Raw genomic sequence first — 26,803 nt, 5'->3', positions numbered from 1 at the left:
ATTCTAGGTGAACGTGAAATAAAGTCAGAACACTCTAACTTTGCCCGGGACCTGCGGTCTTGGGAAACACTCAGGCTGGCCATTCAGTGCTCCAATCTCTTCAAAGACAGCAAATCATACCCACTACCTTTGTGGCACCCGAAGGACAAGGGCTCTGAACCGGAGGCCCCCCCAGGTCTGAGCCGCCCCCAGGCTACCTCCACTCTGAAGGCAGGGCTCTGGCTCCCCTGGGCTAGCCTGGCCTTGCCCTCCTGAGTCTGTTGGAGGTTGCTGAGGCAGCTTGGAAGCTCAGGGGGTTGTCACCTCCCACAACTCATGCCAGCAAACACTCTGCCTTGGCCCCTTTTTCTCCCCCCATCATCATCCACGTCTGCCAGGGAAGGAAGAGGAACTGATCAGATTCTGTAGACCCTTAGGGGGATCTGAAGGGTTGGGAGAGGTTCACGGGTTCTGGAACGAAGTCCATAAATGTAAGTCCAGTCATTGAGTTTCTTGGGAAGAGAACAAATTCTCTTAGGAAGTCCTGAGGGAGCGGCTGGTCAGAGACCCAAGGGAGGGCCATGGGGACCAGGGTTGCTGGGGTGCTGAGATGATTAAGCAGGGACTAGAGGTCACAGAGTCCCACCTGGTATTTGGCAGAAGAGGAAACTGCAGCCCAGAGCGGGAAATGTGGTAAGCAGTGGTACAGGGAAGCCCCTCAGGGAGGGCTCCCCTTGAGAGGACAGACAGGCCTCCCGGAGCTGGGTAGGCTCTGAAGGGTTCTGGCCACGGTCAAGAAGAAAGGTGACTTCTGTGGCGTAAAACTCAAGAGCATCTTCATTGAACAACTTAAAAAACCAGTGGCTCTGGGACCCTCCCCCAAGGGTGCTCTGTCCTGATGTCATGCGCTCCCTGGGTCTGCACGGCTCCTGAGGGCAGACAGGGAGGAAGCAGCGGCCTCTGGGAGTGCCTGCCCCAGAAACACCGCTCACAGGAGCCACAGGGAGCCCAAGGACACCAGCAGAATGTAGCCAGTGAGGGTGACTGGGCTCAGGAAGGCAGGGCCAGCCCTACTGATGAACCTCATGTCCGTGATCTGCCTCTTGATCCAGTGGGTGAAGTGGGAGGTGCTGGTGTAGATGCCTGGGAAGCGGTGCTGGTTGCAGCTCCGGCTCCAGCTCACCACCCCCATCTGAATCCAGGAGTTGTTCACCTGGCAGACGAGGGAGCTGCCAGAGTTATCCTGTGGAGGGGAGGAGGGGAGGCATGAGGGAGGCGGAGGGAGGGCCTCACTGCAGGCTCTGCAGAAATTCACACCTTCTTGAGCCAGATCCTTAGCAAGAGCTGCCTTAGGCTTATGCTGCCCCTGAAAATGAGGCATGGCTAGAAACCTGCTCCGTGACTTGGAAGTTCTGCCCTTGGGCCCCAGCTCAGGATCACACTGGCCTCTCTCTTCATTCTCCTGCTAACTCTCTGACTAGAACCCCCCGGTCCCCACCTCTGTCCTCCCTTAAATCCCGGTGGGCCTCCAAGGTGCCACCCTTGACCACCTTCTTTCCTACACTACTGCTTTCAGAGTGACTATCTGAAATGCAACCCAGCCCCCTTTTTTTGTGCAAAGCAGGTGCGTGTATAAGAATAATGTTTATAACAGCACGCATCAAAAAGTCATAGTTGTTATGCCTGCTGAAGGTAGGTTTAAGACTTTTTTTAAGCTTCCTCTATAAGGAAGCTGTAATTGTTGACAAGCTTTATAAATCAGAAAAACAGCTTTCTCTATATTTATATACATATCTATATATATTTAATGTAATTCAAACCAAGATTTAAAGAACATAATCTAATGAAGAGTGCATGAGACACTTAAGGAAAAAAATAATAAAACTATACCTAAGAATTAAATGAAGACTTACATGAAGGTAAAGAGATATTTTGGTTCTTAGGTGAGGCGACTGAAAACAACATAAAAATGCCAATGCTCAGCATTTGGCTTTCTGCACTATGGACGACCAGATACACTGCCTGACCTTGCTGTAGATAACTAAATACGTGTGAGGTTAAAAACTTCTCATTTTAAATACACAGATGAGCCGGCAAGAAAATAAAGACTCCTCAGAGTCCAAAACCCCGGGAGGTCAGCAAAGCCCACATGGCTTTGGTCACAAGGCTATTTGTCAAACTTGGCAAAACTGACCTTCCATTTTCACAGTGTCCTTCATCGATGTGGGAGATAAAAGGCAAAACCCAGGGCCTGCACAAGGAGGAGAGCCTAAGACAAAACCTCCTGCAAAAAGTTACACCTCCAAAAAAGACCACGCCCTCTGAGGGAGGAGAAACTGGGAGCACCTGCCCTCATGTGAACTTGTGATTGGAATTCACACTATGTGGGTGGTTCCAAAAACCCAAGCCAAGGATGCCATTCAAAGTGGTCCTGGGTTAGTCATGTACCCAGAGGATTCTCACAGAGAACACCCAAGAACATTTCCTCACTCTTTAAAACATCACCCCACACACAGGGAAGTTGAGATACCATGAGCAAATGCCAGCCAGCAGAAAAAAACAAGAGCATAATTAGAAACTGCTCATCTTGAAACTCAGGGATTATCACACGTGGAAGGTTCAGAGTTTCTGGTAATGCAGCACTATTTCATAGGCTTGGGAGGGAGTGTATGGATGTTGGTTGTGTTATTCTTTATTCTCCATATATGTTTTATAAATATGCTTTTGTCTCTTCAATAGAGAGTAAAAACTATTTTAAAAGATTAAAAGGGTCAGTCCTCCTTACATTAATCTCTAAAGTTCAAGCAATTCCAAATAAAATGCCAGATGGATTTTTTTTTCAGGACCTTGACAGTCTGATTCTAAAATTGATATTGAAGGATAAGAGTCCATGAATTCTATGACAGGTCTGAGAAAGAAGAGCAAGTGGGAGAGTCAGGCTGGGGGCAGATATGACCTACTGGAGAGTTAGATATATGTCAAAGCTGTAATTACAGAAACTGTGGCACTGGCATAAAAATAGGAAAATAGACCAGTCATGCATCGGAGAGCTAACCTGATGCCTGCACGTGAGAAGTTGTAGCACATTCTCCAGAAAGCTCTGGGAAAGGGGATCTCTGTTTTAATGAGGGGAAACCGATGAAGAAAAATGAAGTTGGATCTTACCTAACAACACTCCAGAGGAATTAAAACTGTCAATGTGAAAAGTTAAAACGATAAAGCTCATTAGAAACACGTAGGACTATGACTTTGACTTGAGATGAAGCATATGTCTTAAGATAAGACTCAAAGCCCACAAACTTAAAGAGGAGAGATGTGTTGGGCTTAATTACATCAAAGCTATGACTAGTCAGTGAAGGACACCGAATCTCATTGAAGATAGGTGATGAATTAAGATAGGGCATGTACTCTGTCTAAAAGTAACTAGAAGTCAATGTTTAATATATGTAAGGACACTCTGAACATTAACAAGCAGAGAAAGAGAGTTGAGAGACTTCTGGGGAAGATGGAAGAGTAGGAGGATCCTGGGCTCACCTCGTCCCATGGATACACCTAGATATCACCCACATCAGAGTAAATAAACCAGAAAATAACTCAAAGACTGGTAGAGCAGACTCACCACAGCTAAATGTAGAGAAGGAGCCACACTGAAGAGGGTAGGAAGGATAGAAACCCAGTCAGGGGCCAAACTGACCTGTAATACTGTCTGTGGGAGGGTGGGATGCCACAGGTGCAGGGAGGAGAGAGGAGCAGACCCCCACCCCAGCCACAGGGGATGCCCTATGCAGAGACAAATGCCCATTTCATTTGGCTTTGAAAACCAGAGAGGCCTAACTTTGTGAGTCCTTATAATCAGTGGAGCTTAACACCTGGAACTTTAAAAAATCAGTGGCTCAGCTGTGAGACAGCCAGAGGGTGACAGGAAATTGAGCCCCTGCTCTTAAAAAGACAGCATAACAAACAGCCCTTGAGATACAGCATAGAAGCAGCAATTTAAAAAACACCTAGGGTATATGAGAAGGAGATTTATTTACTAATCTCAGAGTGTGTGCTAGAGGGGCAGGGATCTTTGGGAGACTTCCCCAGAAACAAAAGGTCAGCGGGTGCATTTCCCACCCCTACCCTCCCAGTCTAGATACATGGACACCTGCAGGAACCAGCCCCTTGAGAACAGTCCCCACCTAGTTTGCTAACAGTGCATCTCACCCCCACATTCTCCTATGGATGTACCCCCTCCATCCCAGCTGGCCTCAGCAGGAGTTTTCCCAGGCAGCTGCAGGTCATCCTCCTGTAGTGGACCAGCACAGACCTGGCTGGCGCTGTGCATCCTGCACCACGTTCTCCTGAAGATGCACCTCCTCCAACACACCTTTGGGAGGAGATCATCCAAAGCAGTGCCACAAGCCTGGCAGGGTGCAAGCAGCCTCAACAGGGGCCAGCACCAATCCCAAGTGACTCTTGCCCTGGAGAGAGGGGAAGATAACCACACACACCAATCCCACTGCAGACATCTGGTCTGACTGCAAGTCCCACCCACCAGTGAAAGTTTTCAGGGGACAACACCTAAAAAGAGCACCCTGCAGTTCAGTGCTACCACCGTTCTTGCAAATACCTGGTCTGACCCAACTCAAGTCCATGGCAACCCCAGACAGACCTAGTAACAACATAGGTACCAAATCCTGCCCACAACAGGCAAAGAGAACCATTGTAGATGACTGGACTGGAGGCAAACATGGCTCGGCCACAATAGTAGGGTGCACGCAACACACATAGGAGACACCCCGGAAGTGCCAGGTTCTGGTGAACAGGGAACATTGTACTGCAGGGCACTACAAAACCTCTTCTTCATAAGTCTCCTACTTGGAATAGAAGGAGATGTAGCTGACTTTCCTAACACATAGAAACAGACACAGGGAATTAGACAAAATGAGGAGACAGAGGAATATGTCCCAAGTGAAAGAACAGGACAAAATCACAGCAAGAGAGCTAAGCAAAATGGAGAGAATATGTCTGATAGAGAATTTAAAGTAATGATCATAATGGAGTACCTGGGTGACTCAGTTGGTTGAGTACCAACTTTTGATTTCAGCTCCAGTCATGATCTCAGGGTCATGGGATGGAGCCCCGTGTCAGTCTCTGTGCTCAGCAGGGCAGTGGGGAGTCTGCTTGAGATTTCTTTCCTTCTGCCTCACCCCTCTCCGCCCTGCCCCATGCACGTGCTCTCTGTCTCTCTCAAAATAAATCAATAAATCTTTAAAAAATAATAATAAAGGAATGGTCATAAAGATACTCACCGGACTTGAGAAAAGAGTGGAGGACCCCAGTGAGTCCCTCAACAAAGAGATAGAAAACATAAAAAAGAATCAATCAGAGATAAAGAACTCAATAACTGAAATTAAAAATACACTAGATGGAATTAATAGTATATTAGAGGAAGCAGAAGAATGGATCAGTGACCTGGAGGACAGAGTAATGGAAAGCAATCAAGCTGAACAGGGGAGTGAAAGGTAATAATAATAAATTAAAATAGATTAAGGGAACTCAGTGACACCATTAAATGTAATAACATTCACATTATAGGGATCCGAGAAGGGGAAGAGAGAAAAGGGGGGACAGAAAATGTATTTGAAGAAATCATAGCTAAAAATCTCCCTAATCTGGGGAAGGAAAGAGAAACCCAGATCCAGGAGGCACAAAAAGCCCCCAATAAAATCAACCCAAGGAAGTCCACACTAAGACACATAGTAATTAAATGGCAAAAAGTAGTGAAAAAGAGAAAAATTTTTAAAGCAGCAAGAGGAAAAAAAAACAGTTACACACAAAGGAAACCCCATAAAACTATCAGCTGATTTTGCAGCAGAAACTTTGCAGGCCAGAATAAAGTGGCATGATATATTCTAAGTGCTGAAAGGAAAAAATCTACAACCAAGAATACTCTATCCAGCAAGGCTACCACTCAGAATAAAAGAAGAGATAAAGAGTGTCCCAAACAAACAAAAGAAGGAATTCATTACCACTAAACCTGCCCTACAAGAAATGTTAAAGGTGACACCTTGGTGGAAAGGAAAGACCATAAGCAGGAGTAAGAAAAGGAGGAAGCACAAAAGCAGTAAAAATAACTATATCTTTAAAATTAATCCAGGGACTCACAAAATAAAAGGATGTAAAGTATGACACCATATACCTAAAGTGTTGGGTAGAGGGGAGAGGAGTAAAGAATGGGTCCAAACTTAAGTGACCACCAACTTAATAGTGCTATATGCAGAAGATGTTATATACAAATCTAATGGTAACCACAGATAAAAAAAACTGATAATAGATATGCAAAAAATAAAGAGAAAGGATCCAAGTATATCACCAAAGAAAGCCAGCAAACTGTGAGAGAGCAAGAGAAGAAAGGAACAGCGGAGAACTACAAAAACAACCATAAAGCAAGTAACAACATGGCAATGAGTACATAACTATCAATAATGACTTTGAATGTAAATGGACTAAATGCTCCAATCAAAAGACATACGGTGACAGAACAGATTAAAAAAGCAAGAATTATCTATACCCTGCCTACAGAAGGCTACTTTCAGATTTAAAGACACATGCAGACTGAAAGCGAGGGGATGGAGAAGCACTGATCATGCAAATGGAAGTGAAAAGAAAGTTAGGTAGAAAGAGAGTTAAGGGAGACTCCAGAGTGTACACCCCAGTCACCAGATCCCTGACAGTTTGGTGAGGTGGGGACCCCCACCCCCTCCCAGGAGCACCGAAGGAGGGAGATGTGGTAGGGCTTGGCAAAGTAAATCAAACTGCTGTTTAAATCTAGACTTGTAATCAGACAGGGCATGTAATAACTAAAAGTGACTGCCCAAAATGATGTTTGAGGGAGGGAAGAACTTTGACATAGGGCGTGTGGGGAGGGGGCGGGCAGGGACTTGAAAGAGTAGCCATTTAATGTGGATTCTCTAACAAATTGAGACTTCTCAACAAACAAATACAGGAGGGAATAAGTGGCATGATATCATTTATGCACGTGAAAATACACATACAGCGACCCTATGCCTTTTTGAAAGATACAGGTATATCTTTAAAGATATGTAATAAACAGATTTGAGTAGGTGCCTTTGCAGGGCGAGAATATGGAAGATGAAGGGGAAAATCAAGACAGTGATAATCAAGCTAATGATGATGACGTGAGGACCCTTACCTGAGAGAGAAGACTAACTGGACTCCAGGGCCCATAGGAAGAGAGAACCCAGAGAGAATGGTGGGGAGAGAGAAAGATCTCAAATGTGGACATTCTCTTGCCACAGTGAAATAGAACCAGAGCCCCTGACAGAATGTGAACTACCCTATCAAAGGAAAAGTAATTAACATTTAAAAATGTTAAAGTAAAAACAGAATTAAAATCTATGTGTAGAGAGAGAAGAATACCACATATGGCCAAGCCCATGGGATATGGGCCTGAATTGCACATAAGAGTCCCGGTCTAAATATTTTCGTCAAACAAGAGAGAATGAAAATAAGTTATTCACTATTGTCCTCAGTTATGTATTACCACACATTCAGCTCAAGACACTTGAAAAGGAATTAATAAAGACAAAAAAGAGATAATCCCTCCTTTAGAAAGCAGAAAATCATAGCCTTGAGAAATGAAATCAATAGCTAGTTCTTAAAAAAAACAACAACAGAATAGGTAAGCACCTTGTAAATCTTGCCAAGAAAAACAGAAAGGGAAGGAAAACGCAAATACTTCATGGTGTGAGTAGAAAAGAGGTGAGAACTGCATCCTGGGAAAATACACTTCTTCAGAATCCGAAGAATGTTTGTAACCTCCTCTTTGTGGATTTAAATTCTGGATGAAATGAGTAATTTCTAAGAAAATGCAAATCACATAAGTCCAATAATCATGGGCAAAACAACTTAAAATTTTGCCCACAACCAGTACCCCTTAAGGGAAAACAGACCCACATAGTTTCATAGGCAACTTCTGTCCAGCATTCAAGGAGCACATCATTTATATTGTTTCAAATGTTCCAGAACTTGGGCTGACATTTTTCAAGTGAAGCATAGTCTTTGATTCTGTATCTTGATACAGGGAGCGCCTTCCTCAGCGTTCCTTAAAAAGGAGGCCAGACTCACTGGAGAAAGAAAACAAAATGCAAAGGCCAGGTGGGTCATGCTGCCTTGATGTTTCTCGCAGGATGCTTCCTTCCCAGGCCGGTACCTTTCCTGGGCCCTGCACCCACAGGGCCCTGTGCCTGGCCCAGGGCCCAGCACAGGCCGTCTGTTGGATGAATAAACAAATTAAACATGTTCTAAAAAAAAAGATATTGTAAATCTGAATCTGACAGATGAATGAAACAGAAGGACACGGTGAGCAGGGAAAGACGATCCTGGCGCACAAGCTGGGCAGACTTGAGGAGTCTGTTCTCGGGGCTGACTCGGCACATTTGATCAAAGCAGGGAGGATCTTGAGAGCTGCAGAAAACACATTTTATGAAGCAAGGCATTCACTCCTGAAATAAAATGCTATAGCAGAACAGGCTGGAACGGCTCTCTCCCTGGTAGACGATACGCCAGATGAGCACCATGCTTCATGATGAAGGCCAGCAACAAGAAAAGGCCCAGCTACAAATTCCATTTGGAGACGTGCCCAGGGGACTGAAAAAAACAAACATCGTGAGCACCAAAAAGTCAAAATCGTTACTAATTACAGCTCCTAGGAGTGTAGGCCTGCAGACCCCGAGAGAGTCAACTAAAAACTCTTAGATCTAATAAAAGAGTTCAGCTCGCTCTTGTCAACAAGATATTTTCAACAGGAGGATGAGTCTGGGGGAAGGAAATGAAGAAGGTGAAAATGAAGGAAGGTGTTGTCCCGCTGTGGAGGAAGTTGTAGACGCTGATTAACTCTATTTGTTAATTCAGGTCTAAATATGTGTGTGGAAAATATAAGGTGACCAGTCGCAACCTGAAATTGAGACGTGACAACTTCTAAACCATTACAGCAGAAAAGTAGAGTGGAAAAAATAAAAATCAACCCAAAACATAAGGAGGGGGCACCAAACAAAACATTCTTCTTGGTAAATGGATTAAAGAATATTCTCCCAGATATGCTAACAAAAACAGCATCCAACTTTATGCCGTTTCACAAGAGACACACTTAAAACAAAATGACACAGTGTCTCTCAGAAGACAGAGCAATCGTTCTGGAATATAGTTCTTGCACTGCAGTAGACAAGAAAAGTCAGAAGCATACACACTGAAAAGAAGGAGTTAAATTGATCACTGTTTGCAGATGATAGGTCTCTGGACCTGCAAAATTAAAGAGAATTAACTAGATCCAGAAAGGATGCTTGTTACACACACACACATACACAAACCAAATATATAGTTCCAGCAGAAAATAAAATGAAAGAAAACACACTGCTCACAACAGAGATATAAATCACGTAGGCATATTCTTAAAGCAACAACGTGCAGCAACTTTGTGGAGGAAACTGTAAACTCCTTGCTCTAGACAGAAAGAAATAGAACAAAACAAAATCGCCACATGATTTTCTTTTTGACATTCTCCTGAGATTGTTCAGTTGGAATGCACATGGAGAACAGCCAGGCAAATTCTTTAAAAGGAGAATAATGAAGGAGGACTTGCCTGACCACAAACAAACAAACAAAAAGAAGGAATTAAATAGCTACAATAATTTAAGAAGAGTGGTGTTGGCAGAGGAATGAGACTGTAAGAGTCAGAGACAGACCAAAATTAGATGGGAATGTAGAATATAATAAAGGGGACATTTTTTTTTTTAAGATTTTGTTTTTAAGTAGGCTCTATACCCAGTGTGGGGCTCGAACTCACAACCCCAAGATCAGGAGGCACACACTCCACCAACTGAGTCTGCCAGGCAGCGCCTAAAGGGGACATTTCTAATTCATTGCCAAAAAAAAAAAAAAAAAACCTAAGTATTCAATAAGAGATTATTTGCAAAACTGGCTATATTTGGAGGAAAATAAAACAGATTGCTTCTCTCAACCTTCCAGATGAATCAAAATTGCAATATTTAAAGAAAAGAATTAAGAACATGCATGAGTGAATATGTTTATAATCTTAGGGTGGGAAAGGTACTTCTAAGCACAGCACAAAAACCACTTCACCAAGGGAAATAATGATAAATTTTTAAATAATTCTATGGAGAAAAGTCCACACTGAAAAAAGGCAAATGACAAATAGGGTAAAATATTGTAAAGCATTTTATGAAGGGTTAAAACTTCCAGTTCCCAAAGTTTTAAATAACTTTTTATTTTGAAATAATTTGAGACTCACAAAGAAGTTGCAAGTATAATATTTTTACCCAGATTTACTAATTGTTAATGTTTTACCATATTTGTTTTATATTCCCTCTCCATATGTGTGTGTGTTTATATAAAAAGTATATATATTTATAAACCATTTTAAGTTGAAAAAGACATGATGTTCCTTTACCAATAATTACTACAGCGTATAATATCCAGAGATTTTATAAATCAATAAAAACAAAAGTGGTTTAATAGAAAATCGTGAGCAAAGGACAGAGAAGAGTGTAAATGGTCCACTGAACACCTCAAGCATCTTAGTCTGGACTCCCTTTGTTCTTTTACAATTTATTTGGAAGTCGAGTTCTTTCCCTGACCCTGGGGAAGAGCTTGAGCAGAACCAGAAGTCTTTGCTCACTGTGGTTAACGTCATCGTAGTTGCTATGATGACACGGTCACAGAAACGTATCTCAGTTCAGAAATCAGAATATCCATTCCCACACAGCAATCACAATGCCAGGTTTGCTTTAAAGTAAAAGTTCTCCCCACTGCTGTCTAGGGCTTTTGGCAAACAGAAGGCCTGGGAAGGAGGAAGCCTGGTCTGTTTTCCCCATTCCTTCCCTTAAGCTCTTGACCCTGTGATACACACACATTGTGGAATGTCGGTCACACAACTACCTTTGAATCCTGATACACAGTGTATTTTGATGATTTTGTTGAAACTTCCTAATAGCCTGTTGTATAAGCAATTTACAAAATTGCCCGATTTCATGAAATTAAAGCAGAAATAAAAGTTTTAGTCTACCAGAGGAACAAAAGTTAAAATGAAAATAATGCCTAATTTTGGGGATGACACAGAGAAAGGGACACTCGTATACTGTTGGTATTGATATAAACGGATCAAATATTTGAGAAGACTAATTTGTCAATATCTTTTAAAAATTTTAAATGTGCATACAACTGATCTTGTAATTACACTTCTAAAAACTTATTAGAGAAATATTTGAACAAATGTGCAAAGATCTATTGAACAAAGATTTTTACTCTGGCATGGTAGAAAAATACTGAAATGAGTTCAGATGTCTATCAATAGGAGAATGGGTAAATAAATTATGACATAACAATATGAGAGACTTGTTCAGTATTCAAGGAGGATGGAATGTATTTATATAGACAGTCCAAGATAGTTCAAGATCTATTTCGAGTGAAAGTAAAAAATTTGAAGAATAAAATTATAGTACAGTCTTTCATTAAAGATAAAAACTAGAAAAAAACCTAAACCTTTTTTAGAGTTTCATATATGTATAGAAAGAAGTGTTAAGGATAGAAACTAAACAACTTAGAGCAGAAATTTCTAGGTAGTTTGATTATAAGAAAGTTTCATTTCCCAACTTTTTCATTTATGTACTACTTTTTTAAGGAGATGCATGCATTGCCTTTCAAATCACACTATATAATTTTTAAAATAAGGTAGTCATAAGGGAATCACAACAGTACAAAATTTAAGAGATGAAACCACGTTTAAAAGATGATTTCATGGTTTTAAATGCTTTAAAGACAAAACTAGAAAGAGTAAATCTTTTTGCTCAAGAAGACAGAAAAAGAAAACCAAATCAAGCCAAGGGAAGAGGAAGAAAAATTAAGAGAAATAGAAAACAATGAAATAAATATTAAAAACTACATACCAGGCCACTAGGCAAGTTGCAACATATTCCATATCACTGGTATCAGGCAAGTTGCAACATATTCCATATCACTGGTACTGCCATAGAGCCAATTTTATGACCACGCGACAACTGGGTCAGAAATGATTAACAAAACAAACAAGCACACATGTATTTGGAAATAAAAAAAAAAAAACACTTCTAAATAAGTCATGGGTCAAAATGAAATAAGAATGAGAATTATAGAAAATATTTAGAACTGGATAACAGTAAAAATGCTACATATTAAGATATGTGGCATTAGGCTAAAGCAGTATTTAGAGGGAAATTTGTAGCCTTAAACATCTTTATTAGAAAAGAAAAAAGTCCAAAAATACATTGGAGGTCTTCTCTATCCACTCATCTATCAATGGACACTTAGCGGCTTCCATATCTGGGCTGTTGTAAATAATGCAATAAATGTAGGGATGCATATATCTTTTCAAATTAGTGTTTTCATTTTCTTCAGGTAAATGCCCAGCAGTGGAATTATTGGATCATAAGGTGGTTCTACTTTTAAACTTTTCGAGGAAATTCCACACTGTTTTCCACAGTGGCAGCACTGGTTTGCATTCCCACCAACAGTGCAAGAGGGTTCCCCTTTCTCCGCATCCTCACCGAGTCCTGCTGTTTCTTGTGTTGTTAATTTTAGCCATTCTGACAGGTGTGGTGATATCTCATTGTGGTTTTGATTTGCATTTCCCTGATGATGAGTGATGAGCATCTTTTCATGTGTCTGTTGGCCATCTGTAGGTCTTCTTTGGAAGAAATGTCTTTTCGGGTCCTCTGCTCATTTTTTAATCAGATTGTTTGGGTTTTTTGTTTGTTTGGGGTGTTTTTCTGATGTTGAATTGTATGGGTTCTTTACATATTTTGGATATTAACCCATTATCAAAAATATCATTTGCAAACACCATCTCCCATTCCGTAAGTTGCCTTTTCATTTTGTTGATGGTTTCCTTTGCTGTGCAGAAGCTTTTTAGTTTGATGTAGTCCCAATTGGATTGTTTTCATTTTTGTTTTGCTCTTGTTGGCCTTGCCTGAGGAGACAGATTCAAAAACATATTGCTAAGACTGATGGGCAAGAGTTTACTGCCTATGTTTTCTTTTAGGAGTTTTATGGTTTGGGGTCTTACATTTAGGCCTTTAATCCATTTTGAGTTTATTTTTGTGTATGGTGTAAGAAAATGGTCGAGTTTCACTCTTTTGCATGTAGCTATTTGGTTTTTCCCAACACTACCTATTGAAGAGATAGTCTTTTCCTCATGGTATATTCTTGCCTCCTTAATTAACCTTTGTCATCGGTTAATTAACCACGTAAGCATGGGTTTGTCTGGGGGCTCTCTATTCTGTTCCACTGATCTGGGTCTATTTTTGTGCCAGTACCATACTATTTTGATTACTCTAGCTTTGTAGTATAGCTTGAAATCTGAGACTGTGACACCTCCAGCTTTGTTCTTCTTTCTCAAAATTGCTTTTTCTATTCTGGGTCTTTTGTGGTTTTATACAAATTTTAGGATTTTTTTTCTAGTTCTGTCAAAATTACTGCTGGTATTTTGATAGGGATTGAACTGAAACTATAGATTGCAATAGGTAGTATGGACATTTTAATGATTAATTCTTCCAAACCATGAGCATGGTATATCTTTCCATTTATTTGTGTTGTCTTCAATTTCGTTCATCATTGTCTTATAGATTCCAGAGTACAATTTCTTTCACCTCCTTGGTTAAATCTATTCCTAGGCATTTTATTCTTTTTGATGCAATTGTAAATGGAGTTGTTTCCTTCATTTCTTTCTGCTACTTCATTATTAGTGAATAGAAATGCAACAGATTTCTGTATATTCATTTTGTATCCTGCAACTTTACTGAATTCCTTTATTAGTTCTGTTAGTTTTTTGATGGAGTCTTTAGGGTTTTCTATATATACTATCATGTCATCTGCAAATAGTGACAGTTTTGCTTCTTCCTTAACAATTTGGATGCCTTTTATTTCTTTTGTTTGTCTGATTGCAGTGGGTATTCTGTGCTGCAAGATTGTCATATATGGCCTCTATTATGTTGTGGTATCGTCCCTCTATACACACTTTGCTGAGAGTTTTTTACTATGAATAGATGTTGAATTTTGTTAAATGCTTTTTCTACATCTAATGAGATGATCATATGATTTTTATCCTTTTGTTAATGTGCTGTATCATGTTGATTGATTTGCAGACATTGAACCATCTTTGCATCCTGGAACAAATCCCACTTGATCATGGTGAATGATCCTTGTAATCTATTGTTGAATTCAGTTTGTTAATATTCTGTTGAGGATTTTTGCTTCTATGTTCATTAGGGGTATTGGTCTATAATTTTTTCATGTAGTGTGTTTGTCTGGTTTTAGTATCAGGGTAATGCTGGCCTCATAGAATAAATTTGGAACCATTCTTTCCTCTTCAATTTTTTTGGAATAGTTTGAGAAGAATAGGTATTAACTCTTCTTTGAATGTTTGGTAGAATTCACCTATGAAGCCATCTGGTCCTGGGCTTCCGTCTGTTGGGAGTTTTTTGATTACTGATTCACTTTTCATTACTAGTAATCGGCCAGTTCCAAATTTCTATTTCTTCCTGATTAATTCTTGGAAAATTATGTTTTTAGTAATTTATCTATTTCTTCTAGGTTGTCCAATTTTTTAGTGTATTATTTTTCACAGTCGGCTCTTATAATTCTTTGTATTTCTGTGATGTTAGTTGAACTTCTCTTTCGTTTCTGATTTGGTTTATTTGAGCCCTCTCTCACTTCCTTGATGAATCTGGCTAAAGCTTTATCAATTTTATCTTTTCAAAGAACCAGCCCTTAGTTTCGTTGATCTTTTCTATTGTTTTTTTAGTCTCTATTTTATTTATATCAGTCCAATATTTGTTATTTCCTTCTACTAACTTTGGGCTTTTTTCTTCTTTTTCTTGTTCCTTCAGATGTCAGGTTAGATTGTCTGAGATTTTGTTTCTTGAGGTAGGCCTGCATCATTATAAACTCGCTTCTTTTTAGTCAAAGCATTGCTGATTTTTTTTTTTAAACTGGTCATTACTTTTGATGTTATATTATTGTTTATTCTGGTCTCTATTTTTATTTCTTTCTGATTTTTCTTTGTTATTTCCTTCCTCTACTAAATTTCAGCTAAGTCTCTTCTTTTTCTAGCTCCTTGTGGTGTAATCTTAAGTTGTTTATTTGAACTTTTTTCTTAATACAAGCATTTATAGCATAAATTTTACTCTAACATCTGCTTTTGCTGCATCCCATAGGTTTTAGAATAGTGTTTTCTTTTTCTTTTGTTTTGAGACATATTTTGACTTGCCATATTATTTCTTATTTGGCCCACTGCTTGTGCAGTAGTGTGTTGTTTAATATTTACATATTAAATATTTAATATTTACATTGTAGATTTTCCAGTTTTGTTTTATTATTGATCTTTAGTTTTGTTTCATTGTGCTTAGAATATATCCTTGGTATGTTTTCAGTCTCAAATTTGTAATATTTATCATGTCTCTTTTTTGTGATTTAATCAGGGGATTCTTCTATGTATACTTGAGGAAAATATGTATTCTATTTTCCTTGGATGGAATGTTTTCTACACATCTCTTAGAACCATGTATTATGAAATATGCTTCAAGTAAAAAATGTTCTTGTTGAAAAAAAAATAGTAACTTTAACTGAGGGTACTCATTTAAAATAAAGCATATCAGAGGGGAGGTGGGTGGGGGATGGGTGAAATCGGTGATGGGGATTAATAGTCCACTTACCATGATGAGCACTGCATAAGGATGCATAAAATTGTTGAATCACTATATTGTACACCTAAAACTAATATAACACTGTGTCTTACCTAGACTGGAATTAAAACTAAAAACAACAAAAAATTTTTAAAAAGAACTGCTTTTGCTGCATCTCAAAGATTTTGAACCGTTGTATTTCCATTTTCATTTGTCTCAAGGTATTTTTTAATTTCCTCTTTGATTTCTTCATTGACCCATTGCTTATTTGGGAGTGTGTTGTTCAGCCTCTACATTTCTATTTTTTCCAGGTTTTTTTCTTGTAACTGATTTCTAGTTTCATACTGTTGTGGTCAGAAAAGATGCTTGATAGGATTTCAATCTTCTTAAATTCAGTGAAACTTGTTTTTGTGGCCTAACATGTAATCTATCCTGGAGAATGTTCCATGTGCACTTGTGCACTTGAAAACAATGTGTATTCTACTGTTTTTTGGATGGAATGTTGTGTGTGTGTGTGTGTGTGTGTGTGTGTGTGTGTATACACACACATATATATAATATATGTATATATAAAACATTCAGTATATCTGATCTAGTGGATTGTTCAAAGGCACTGTTTCCTTACTGATTTTTTGTCTGGAAAATCTATTCATTGAGTAAGTGGTGTGCTAAAGTACCCTAATATTATTGTATCACCATGAATTTCTCCTTTCATGTCTGTTGATATTTGCTTTACATAATTAGGTGCTCCTGTATTGGGTGCATAGAATTTACAGTTGTTATATCCTCTTGTTAGATTGATCCCTTTATCATTATGTAACGCCCTTCTTTATTACATTAAGGTTTTTTTAATCTCTTTTGCCTAATATGAGTATTGCTACTCCAGCTTTTTTTTTCTTTTTGCTTCAAATCGCATGGAATATCTTTTTCTATCCCTTCACTTTCAGTTTGTATGTATCTTTAGTTCTGAAGTGAGCCTCTTATAGGTAGCATATAAATGGGTCTTGCTTTTTTTAATCCATTCAGTCAATTGGAGCATTTAGTCCATTTACATTTAAAGTAATTACTGATACTTATATATTTACTGCCATTTTGTTAATCGTTATCTGGTTGTTTTTACTGTTCTTCTTTGTTCCTGTCTTCCTCTCTTGTTCTCTTCTCTTGCGATTTGATGACTTTATTTAGTGTTTTGTTTGGATTCCTTTCTGTGGGGGGGGGATGGGTACTATTGTAGGCTTTTGACTTGTGGTTACCATTGAGCTTCATAACATCCTATATATATAACAATTTATTTTAAGTTAACATCACTTAAGTTTGAACATATTCCAAACACTACATTTTTATACGCCCACCACCTCCACATTTTATGTATATGATGTCATATTTTACATCTAGGAATCGGTTTTTGCAATGCAAGCCGTTGGGACAAATGACAGTCCACATGAGGAAGTAAATAAAAATAGTCCTCTCTCTATCTCACACCATTCACAGAACCAATATCCAAAATATAAAAATATAATAAAAAGAAAAAGGCAAACAATAGAAAATGTGCAAAATATCTGAAAAAGTGATTCATAGAAGAAGAATCACGAATGGAGAGCGAGCATGTGAAAAGAGGCATAACTGCACTAGTAACTGGGGACATGAACACAGCAACCACATTGCCATACGATTGTTCTGTTTCTCATCTAACAGAATGGAAAACATGTTATAGTCTGCCAGTACCAAAAATGTTGGCAACAGTATGGAACAGAATTCTCAAACACTGCTATAAGAATATGGATTCACACAAAACTTCGGAAAACAATTTGGCAATAACTATTAAAGATGAAGGTATGCACAGCCTGTGACCCACCAGTTCCTTGCAAGACACATCCTGTCGAGAAATTCTGGAACATATAAATAGGGAGATGTGTGTGAGACTATCTAGCAGTTTGTGATAAGAGAAAACTGAACACTGGGGCGCCTGGGTGGCTAGGTCTGTTGAGCGTCTGACTTTTGATTTCGGCTCAGGTCATGATCTCAGGGTCATGGGACGGAGCCCTGCGTTGGGCTCCATGCTCAGCAGGGAGTCTGCTTGAGAGTCTCTCCCTCTGCCCCACCCCCGCCCCCTGTGCATGCACATACCTTGCTCTCTCTCTCAAAAATAAATAAATAAAATCTTTTTTAAAAAATTAAAAAAAAAGACCTAAGATGCATTGCCATTATTACCATTATTGTGGACAAGTGCAAAGAATATTTTCTGCCCTATTTTACAGACTTGGAAACTGAAGGCCAAGGAAAGGAGATTTTCATAAGGTCACACAGTGCCCTGTGAAAAGGAAGACATGTCCCCTGAAAGCCCTCTCCCTGCCCTGGGCCACACACCCCGCACCTGACAAGAGTCCATGCCCCATTCTGAGCTGACACACAGCATGTCGTGCCCAATGAACTTCTTCTGGTCCTTCAAGAAGAGGAACTGGTACTGCTGATGGCAGGTTTCACTGTTTATGATCTTGACAGCCACCTCCTGAAGACTGTATGGGGTCTTTGGGGTTACTGAAGAGACTGAGAGAGAGAGAGATCCTGCCTCGTCATCCCTTCAACCATTTGGCATGCCTCCATCTTGAAGTTGTCCAGATTTACTAGGGTGGGAGGCAGGGCCATTTCCTGGGATGGCACTTTGTAAAGACCCTATCACCACAGCCTGACATTTTTGGAGAAAAAAAAAAAAAACCTAAGCTCATTAAAATGACTGAAGCAAGAGTATCCCCCTGAGCAACATCTAGGCACTGAATGAGGACAAGGAGAGACTCCTTCAATAATTCAGGTTTCATGAGGGTGGGGGCTGAGCACTGACTGCTCCATGGCTACCTGGCAAGATGTCAAGACCCCAGAGCCCAAAGTGTGCCACCCCCTGGAAGGCAAGATCCCACAAACACTCTTAGATTCTAGGACTCGAGGGTGGCACCCACAGAGGCCAGATCTTCAGGAATTATTGGTGCCTGGAGGTAACAAATATGCATGAATGCAGCCCAATGCCTTACTGCTTCCTGAGACCGTGGCCCATGTGCCACTTGCAGACAGAGAACCCCATTGATAGCCAAAGATCGATTGCCTGCCATGCTGCAAGGTGAGGGCTTGGCACTAGATTTAACTTCACTTTGGCAACGGAGGTTCATGCAAGCCATGTGTATCTTTTACACGAGAGCACTGTGTGTATCTTCCTAGCAACAGAGGTCAGGATAGTGTGCAGCATGTGTGAGCGCTCAGGAATGTTTGTTGATGGAGGGAACAAGTGAATCAAGGAATGAACAAATGAGAGGTGCCTGGGTGGCTCAGTCGGTTGGGCATCTAACTCTTGATTTTGGCTCAGGTCATGATCTCGAGGGTTGTGGGATCAAGCCCCATGTTGGGCTCCGGGCTGGGCATGGAGTTTGCTTGGGATTCTCTCTCCCTTTGTCTCTCTCCCCGCCCCAGCCCCCGCTCATTCTCTCTCAAGTAGATAAATTAATTAATTATTTTTTTAAAAAAGATGGGAATAAACAAATGACCCCATGCTGAAGTTGTGTTCTGAAGAGGTCGGTGTCTTGGGACCTCTGCCTGCCTTCACCCACCTCCAGTGCTTTTATGTCCCCACCCGATCACCCAGCACATGGTTCCGACAGAAAGCTTGAATCTGTTGTTGGGTAGGCAGACAGGCTGGATGAGCGGGGACCAGGAGATGGGGTCTCTGAGCTTCAGGAGGGCAATATCCTGGGATATGAGGTTGTGGAAATCCTCATGAATCACGATGCGGGTAAGCAGGAGCTGGGTGCCGTTGTCTGAGAGGCTCTGGACTCCCACCCTCACGGAGTACATTTTGGGGTCCTTGGATCTGCAAGGCCATGGGTAGGAGGCAGGTTGCCAACAGTGAGACCATAAGTGGTTGGAGAGACACAGACTGAGCACAGGGTAACCCAGCCAGGTCCCTAGTCCCAGGTCCCCAGATTTACCAGGGGGCCCCCCAGGCCAGAAAGCAAAGCCCCCGGGACTGGCTGGGTGCCCTGACTGACCTCTGCAAGCAGTGCGCAGCCGTGAGGACCCACTGATGGTGGATGAGGGAGCCGCTACAGATGTACACGCCCAGAAACAGGATGCTCACCTGCCATGGCCACTTGCCTACCTCCACCAGCTTCCCCTTCACCATCTTGCAGGCGATGTTGGTGTGACCGCAGGTCTGGAACCAGCGTTCTAAGGAAAAAGGTAGAAAGGGGACTGTGCCAGCCCCGAGCAGGTTCTCAAGCGGCCCTCCCAGCACCATACACAGCAGACCATCGAGGCAGAGAGGGCCACATTCCAGCCATTGCACAGGTGGGCGAGGGCGTTTCATACAGCCCTAAAAATGACAACCAAAGGTCCAGAGGCAACAAGTGCCCCACCTGATAAAGCAATCCGCCAAACGAGGGGGACCAGCCAGCCCCTCCATGGCTTGTTGGGAACCACCACCCCAGGATTCATCTCTGTGTGCTTGTTTACAGGGGCAGATGGTTAGAGTAGCAAAGGAGGAGACTCATCCGAGGAGTGAGTTGCCGGTCAGGGGGTAGGTGATGGGGCACAAGTGAGCAGGATGGCTTGTAGTTGTGCAGTGATGTTGCATTGCACAATTCCAGCACCCGCCTTCACAGCCCCGCCAAGGGGTGTGCTCTCTGTGACCATATGAGGAAGTGAGTAGAGATGCTTGTCGGTCCCCTCCTTGCCCCTCCCTGTCCCCAACAACAGGAGTGGGAGCAGAAGGAGCTACACGGAACTGGTTTTGAGACTGAGGCTTTGAACTGGCCTATCTTGGACTGGTATTTATTAACTGAACATTGTTGAGGACAGGAAAGGGAGAAATTCTACAGCAAAGGTTGGGGACCAAGATGAAAGACAAATAAAAAGTTTTTTTTATGTATATGGCCTTCTGTCAAGTTTGGGCTGGCCAACAAGCTGTTAACACGCAGTCATGGATCCTCACAGAGGCAAAGCTAGACAAGTGTTTACACCCGTCAGAAGCTGGCGTGGTCCCAGAAAGTCTGTTTCCCTCCGTGTGCATGCCAAGCAGAGCATCAGGGACTCAGCAGCAGTAACCAAGACTTGTCCTTGCCTGGGGGAGGGTCCATGATGCTGGTGGAGGGGTTCATTAATAAACAGAGCAAGGCTAATAATCTATGGTGGTCCATATACATTAGCAGAAGCACTTAGCGGGCCCTGCCTCATGGAAATTCCCCCCAAACCATCCTACCACGTCCCAGGGCTCCTGGTATAATGACATGTAGATGGCCGGCTCCCTTGCCACAGACTTTGTGGCTGGACACCCTCACCCTCAACCAGGGCCTTCCACAGGGTCCACGGGCACCCTCATGAGTCCCCACATCTCCATGGACTTTTGTCTTGCCTTGTTCTCTTGCTGCTCCTTTCTTGCTCGTGTCCCTGTCCGATGGTTTGCCGTCCTATGTTCCACCTCCCCCCAGGGGGAGTCACATTTCCAGCTCCTCTCATGTGCTGTGGTGGGGTCGTGGCTACCTTGTTGTTTCAGATTACAGCCTGCCCCATGGACACTGTCCCATTCCGGGAGGAAAGAGGAGTTCCAGAGGCTTGCCCTTTCCTTTCTCACAAAGCTGTGGGCCCTGCAGAACCAGGGCTCTGTAGAATGACCTTCAGCACCTAAAAAGTGACAGTCCTGGGGGGCAAATGTGGGCTTCGCCTCTGCGCTCCACACCCAGCGTGGGTTCCCCAGGCTCAGAGAACTGCCCTCCTCAGAACTCACATCCAAAACAACACCAACTCCAACCTCCTTCCTCGAAACCTCACGCAGGAATGGCAGGATTCAGCCTGGAGATGCCAGGCCCCCCCATATCTGGGGGGGAGCCATGATGGATTGGTTGGGGGCAGGAGGTGTTGCAGATCAACCTCGCCAGAGGCCCAGCCTCACCATCCCACACACAGGGGACACTCAGGGGCTCAAACAGACTCCATTGCAGATAACCTCTACCCCTTCTTGGAGCCTGGAAGTCACGCACACCCACTTACAAGCCGCACCTCGATGTCATGGCCCACACTCACCTGTGGTGACAGGAAGACCTGTTGTAGCTCATTGACCTCTGTCTTTGTAAGGTCACAGCCTGCCACCCCCACCCCCACATCATCATAGGCACCTCAGTCAGCTCTGTGGAGCAGTGCCCATCCTCACCATCCTAAAATGTCCCCGATGTCTAGCGGCAGCCCGGAGTGGGAGAACACTCACTCACTCGCTCGCTCGCTCGCTCTACAAGGCACTGGTCTGGGAAGGGGAGTCGCGCAGTGAGGGGAAAAGGAAAGGTGAGGTCCCTGAGTTGGGGAGCATGTCCCTACTCACAGACACCATGCGAGCATGTGTCCTGCCAAGTGGGAGGACGGTCAGCGGGCAGGTGACCTGAGCCAGGGCCGCCACCACCAGATCACGTGTGGTTGCTTAGTGCGGGGAGCCAAAGGGCTTCTGTCACACGGTGGCCCAAATGTTTCACCACGGAGAATCTACTGAAAACTGGTGTTGAATCCTGGCTCCACAAGTCACTTAAGTCCCCTGGGCCTTGGTTTCCTCTCGTGAAATGGGAACACTGTAAAGCCCAGCTCACAGGGGCGTTGAGACCTTAAGTCGGTAGCGTTAAGTGGTCACTCACGCCTCACGTTGTCATCCCAAGTCCTGGTCTTCTTAGATCGCGCTTCCCAAACAAGCTCATCTGGTCCATGGTTGTTAGCTTGTTCCCCAATTTCTTTTTTTTTTTTTAAGATTTTTTTTTTTATTTATTTGTGAGAGAAAGAGCCCAAGCAGGGGGAGCAGGGGCGGAGTGAGAGGGAGAAGCAGGCTCCCCGCTGAGTAGGGAGCCCGATGCAAGACTCGATCCCAGGACCCTGGGATCATGACCCAAGGCGAAGGCAGACACTTAACCGACTGAGCCACCCAGGCGCCACTATTCCCCAGTTTCTAACAAGGCTCTTCCCTCGTGGTCATGGCCACCCTGCAAACTAGAACGGCTGTGACACCAGCTGGGTCCCTAGGCTGGCACACCATGCAGGCTGGTGACGATGTGCCCCTCAGGATACAGAGAAATTTAGGCATGAGGACAGCACCCAGGCAAACAGACCCCTCCTGCCTCTCTCCCATGTCCCTAAGGCCCTACCTTCAAAATACAGTGGGGTCCCAACTCTGGCAGAGGAAAATGGAGATGTGAGGCTCTGAAGATCTCCTGGCCCACACGCCATGGCTAGCAGGTGCCCAGCCTGCACTGGTCCTCATAAAGGGACGTGGGGGTGGGGTGGGGCAGGGTGTCTCCCCTGTGTGAGAATTCTAGAACTCATGGTTTGTTTATTCACGGAAGCGGGGATTGGGCCATTGCCCCAGGGTCGGGGGCTCACCCAGCTGCGGCAGAAGCAGGATCCCGAGAAGGAGACAGTGTGGTCATGGCGAGGGCCCACCAGGGTCACTGTGGGATGCTGCCACCAGGCCCCTCCCTGGAATGATTCTCCTGGTGCCTACCCCTGAGCCTGTGACAGCACCCGGTATCTGGCCCACGACAATGCCTCCTGGGCTCTGGCTTGGCTTTGATGGCGCCCCTGTGTACCCAATCCTGAGTCTACTACAGCCCCCCTGTAGACCCCGGTGCCCGGTCCAGTCTCCTTCATGAAACCCTTCTGAGGGCACCCCGAAGGTGTAGGAACTGAGGCACTGGAAGAGGATCATGGCTCATTCCTGCTGCAGGGGGGCCTGAGCCAGAACTAGAGTTTTCCTTTCTCCCACAGGCTTGGCTCCTGGGTAGAGGAAGGCCAGGTGTTCTGGGCCTGGGAACGTGACTTTCTGAGAGGAAGCAGCTTGCAGGCCTGGGTCTTCATGAGCCAGCAGAAGAAATGCCTTCTTGGGACCGCTCCCCAGCACCTCACTGAAGTCCCCTCCCCAGGGACCCCATGCTCCTCACACTGTCCATTAGGACTGCTCACTCCTGCCCACCCCATCACCAGCATTGCCGAGGACGCAGGGTAATGAGGTTGCTGACACACTACTGGCGGGGCGGTGGATGAACCAGGCCACCATGGCGGGGAACTTCGGGATCACTTAGTAAAGCAGAGTATGTGCCTACCCCACAACCTGCTTGCGTGCCCTAGACACGGTCATGCACAGATGCAGCAGGAAAGGTATGAGAGACGGTTCATGGCAGTACTGCTGGTTAGAACCCCAACTGGAAGCTACCCAACAGCCCCCAAAGGGCTCAGCCCTCAAATGTGGAGGCTCAGAATACTCACCAGCAGTGAGTGGACTGCTACACGTAGCGATGTGGCCAATCTCAGAAACAAACAAACATAGAAGAAAGAAGTCAGACACAGAAAAGTACATGCCGCATGAAATTCAAAAACAGGCAAAACAAACTATGTCTAGAGATCCATGGCAGAAAATCAAGGAAATGATTATCCCTACAATCAGATTTCCCGTAGGGGAAAAGGGGGAGAAAGAGGGAGAGTGAAAAAGGAAAAAGAAAAGAAGGGAAGGGAAGGGAAGGAAATCCAGGGAAGAAAAACCCTCTCTACTCTCTGGCCTTGGTGGAAAATAATACTCTAAGGGGATCAATCAATGAAACAAAATAAGAAAATTCAATAAAAACCAAGCATATCCATCATCACCACCGATGTGAATACAAAAACCCTCTACTTTTTAAAAGTCAAAGATTCTTACATTGGGTAGAAGAAAAGGCCACTCACATGCTACTTATCGGTGAGCCACCTAAAACAGAGTGACAGGAAGCAGTCAAAAGTAAAAAGGCAAAAATATAGTAAGTATATGCAAGCGAAAATAGAAGTGTCAGTGTTGCTCTCTAGAGATGTGATTCAGGACCAAAGCTTTACACAGAAAAAGCTATTTCATGCTGGGAAAAGATAAAAATTAGAATGACTATGTAACATCATAAGTTCTGAACACCGATCACATAACATCCAACCTATAAAGCAAAGTCAATCAGTGATCTGCGAGAAACTGAAACACCTCACTTTAGGGGACGGCCTTCTCCGACTGTCTTTGGGGGATGAAATAGCTATAAAAACCAACCACACACTAGATTACCAACAGCACCGTGATAACCGCCCTAAAAGCTGAACAGTTTGGGCCACGGTTTTGTACCACGATGCAATGACACAGGGATTTAATAACGGAAGAGTGCGCAACTTATCTGAAATTTTTAAAAATACACTTTAACTTATTTTGTAGAAATAACATTCTATAAACTCTTCAGGAAATATTAATAATTAGAGTAATGCATTAAACACTTACTGGGTGTGTTCAAGGCAAATCCACAACCTTAAAGGCATTTATTATTGAATAACAAAGAATGAAAACAAATCAAATGCTCAAATCAGGAAACCGTAAAAGGTATACAATAAAGCCAAGTTGGGTGCCTGGGTGGCTCAGTCATTAAGCGTGTGCCTGGGGCTCGGGTCATGATCTCGGGGTCCTAAGATCGAAGCCCGTGTCGGGCTCCCAGCTTAGCTGGGAGACTGCTTCTCCCTCTCCCTCTGCCCCTCCCCCGTTCCTGTTCACTCTCTCTCCCTCTCTCAAATAAATAAATAAATTTTTAAAAAATAAAAAAATAAAGCCAAGGAAAATCTTTTGGAAACATGTACAAAATATAAAATTATACCCTAATCAATTAGAACAGCAGAATTATGAATGAACTCTATGATCTGGATCTTTGAAAAAACAAATAATATCAATTGGGACAAAGATAAATTTTATACTGCTAGGGTATAACCCACCAATATGGGTAGTAAGCATATACTTTGCACTCCTACCAAAATAGACTTGAAACATAAAGCAAGAATTGCTAGAACTGCAAGAAGTCTTAATTCTCATGGTAAACCTCTCAGAAATCGATGGATTATATAGACATAAAATATTTGAAGTGTTGAAAGGATTTGAATAATACAGTCAACAAACCTGGTTCAGTCAGTTATGGCTAGAACTTTGTTTCAAAACACACAATGCTTTCATTTCAAACACACATGAAATATTCACTGAAACTGACCAGATACTGGGCACAAATGAAACCTCAATAAAGTGCAAAACATAAAAATAATTAAATCCACACTGTGATATAATTTCTAATGAGGGGGGGAAGAAGTCCCCATCCTCCCCAAACTATCCATCAGGAGATTAAATAACACCCTTCTATGGAACTCTTGGGTTAAATAAGAAACATACCACAAAATTAGAAACAATGAATTGAATGATAATGAATGATAATGAGTTCAGTACATATCAACTCCTGCGCAATATGGCCAAAGTAAGACCCAGAGGAAATTTTATAGAATTAAGTGAAAATATTAGAAACCAAAGAAGTCTGTAATAACTGATTCAGCATATGACTCAAGAAGTTAGAAAAAGGACAGTAAAATAAGTCCCCCCAAAAGTGGGTTAGAATTACTAAAACTAAAAGAGCTTTAGTGAAATGAACAGAAAAGAAGATCTGATTACCAAAACCAAAAGTTAGTTTGTACCGTTTAGGAGTCTCCAAATAAGAGAAACTTCCACTCAAATTAGGCTTAAAACTTGTGTCCTCTCTTCAGTGGTAGCAGCTTCCTCCTGAGTTGGTCCCCTTGTTGAGAAATGGATACCAGCTGCACTGGGTGATGTACAGAAATGTTGAATCACTGTATTGTACACATGAAACTAATCTCACACTGTATGTGAACTAACTGGAATTTAATTAAAATTTTCTAAAAAATGGCTGCCAACAGCCCACATCCTTCTGCTTTCTCACCCACATTCAGAGAAAGAGTGTGCATGTCTCTCCTCTAACCATGCCTTATGCTGGCTGGGTAACCCAACTGGAGCCAGCTGTCCGGGGCACTGGACTAGGCTAACTCGGTCAGACTCCTGGGAGCTGGGAGTGTGACAGCTTCACCCTGAAGAACATGAGCAGCATGGCAGAGTGGCAGGGCTACAGACCAGGACCTGGGGTAATATGAGGGAAGGATGGAAACCATAAAGCTAAACAATAAGGTATACCAGATGGATTTTTTTAAAGATTTTATTTATTTATTTGAGAGAGAGAGAGAGCAGC

The 26,803-nt window shown here is 42.7% G+C and overlaps 1 protein-coding gene across 2 annotated transcripts; it reads right to left on the bottom strand.

Annotated features, from left to right (window-relative positions):
* Positions 1 to 967: 967 nt before the first annotated feature.
* LOC114196350 (putative serine protease 46) lies at positions 968 to 22,961 on the bottom strand. Of its 2 annotated transcripts, none has more exons than XM_088022219.1 (5): positions 22,880 to 22,961; positions 19,754 to 19,931; positions 19,316 to 19,575; positions 18,094 to 18,266; positions 968 to 1,222 (listed from the first exon to the last, which is right to left on the bottom strand). In XM_088022219.1, exons 1-5 carry the CDS (start codon positions 22,959 to 22,961, stop codon positions 968 to 970), a joined length of 948 nt encoding a protein of 315 aa, XP_087878345.1. The 2 variants fall into 2 exon arrangements, with proteins under 2 accessions (XP_087878345.1, XP_027942776.1); XM_028086975.1 differs by having other exon boundaries at positions 18,094 to 18,257.
* Between the last annotated feature and the right edge of the window lie 3,842 nt (positions 22,962 to 26,803).

Source organism: Eumetopias jubatus, unplaced genomic scaffold (genome assembly GCF_037043125.1).
Source record: "Eumetopias jubatus isolate StellerSeaLion01/CBP00866 unplaced genomic scaffold, mEumJub1_p1.0 scaffold_1, whole genome shotgun sequence".
Taxonomy (NCBI): Eukaryota; Metazoa; Chordata; class Mammalia; order Carnivora; family Otariidae; genus Eumetopias; species Eumetopias jubatus.
This window is presented reverse-complemented; position numbering and strand designations above follow the sequence as displayed.

Excerpts from the sequence above, each read along its gene's own strand:
- LOC114196350 (XM_088022219.1), bottom strand. The coding sequence starts at position 22,961 with ATGGCGTGTGGGCCAGGAGATCTTCAGAGCCTCACATCTCCATTTTCC. Across the intron at positions 19,576-19,753 it reads GCTGCGCACTGCTTGCAGAG|ATCCAAGGACCCCAAAATGT; the intron begins GTCAGTCAGGGC and ends ATGGCCTTGCAG. Across the intron at positions 1,223-18,093 it reads GGGGCATGGACTCTTGTCAG|GATAACTCTGGCAGCTCCCT; the intron begins GTGCGGGGTGTG and ends TCCCCTCCACAG.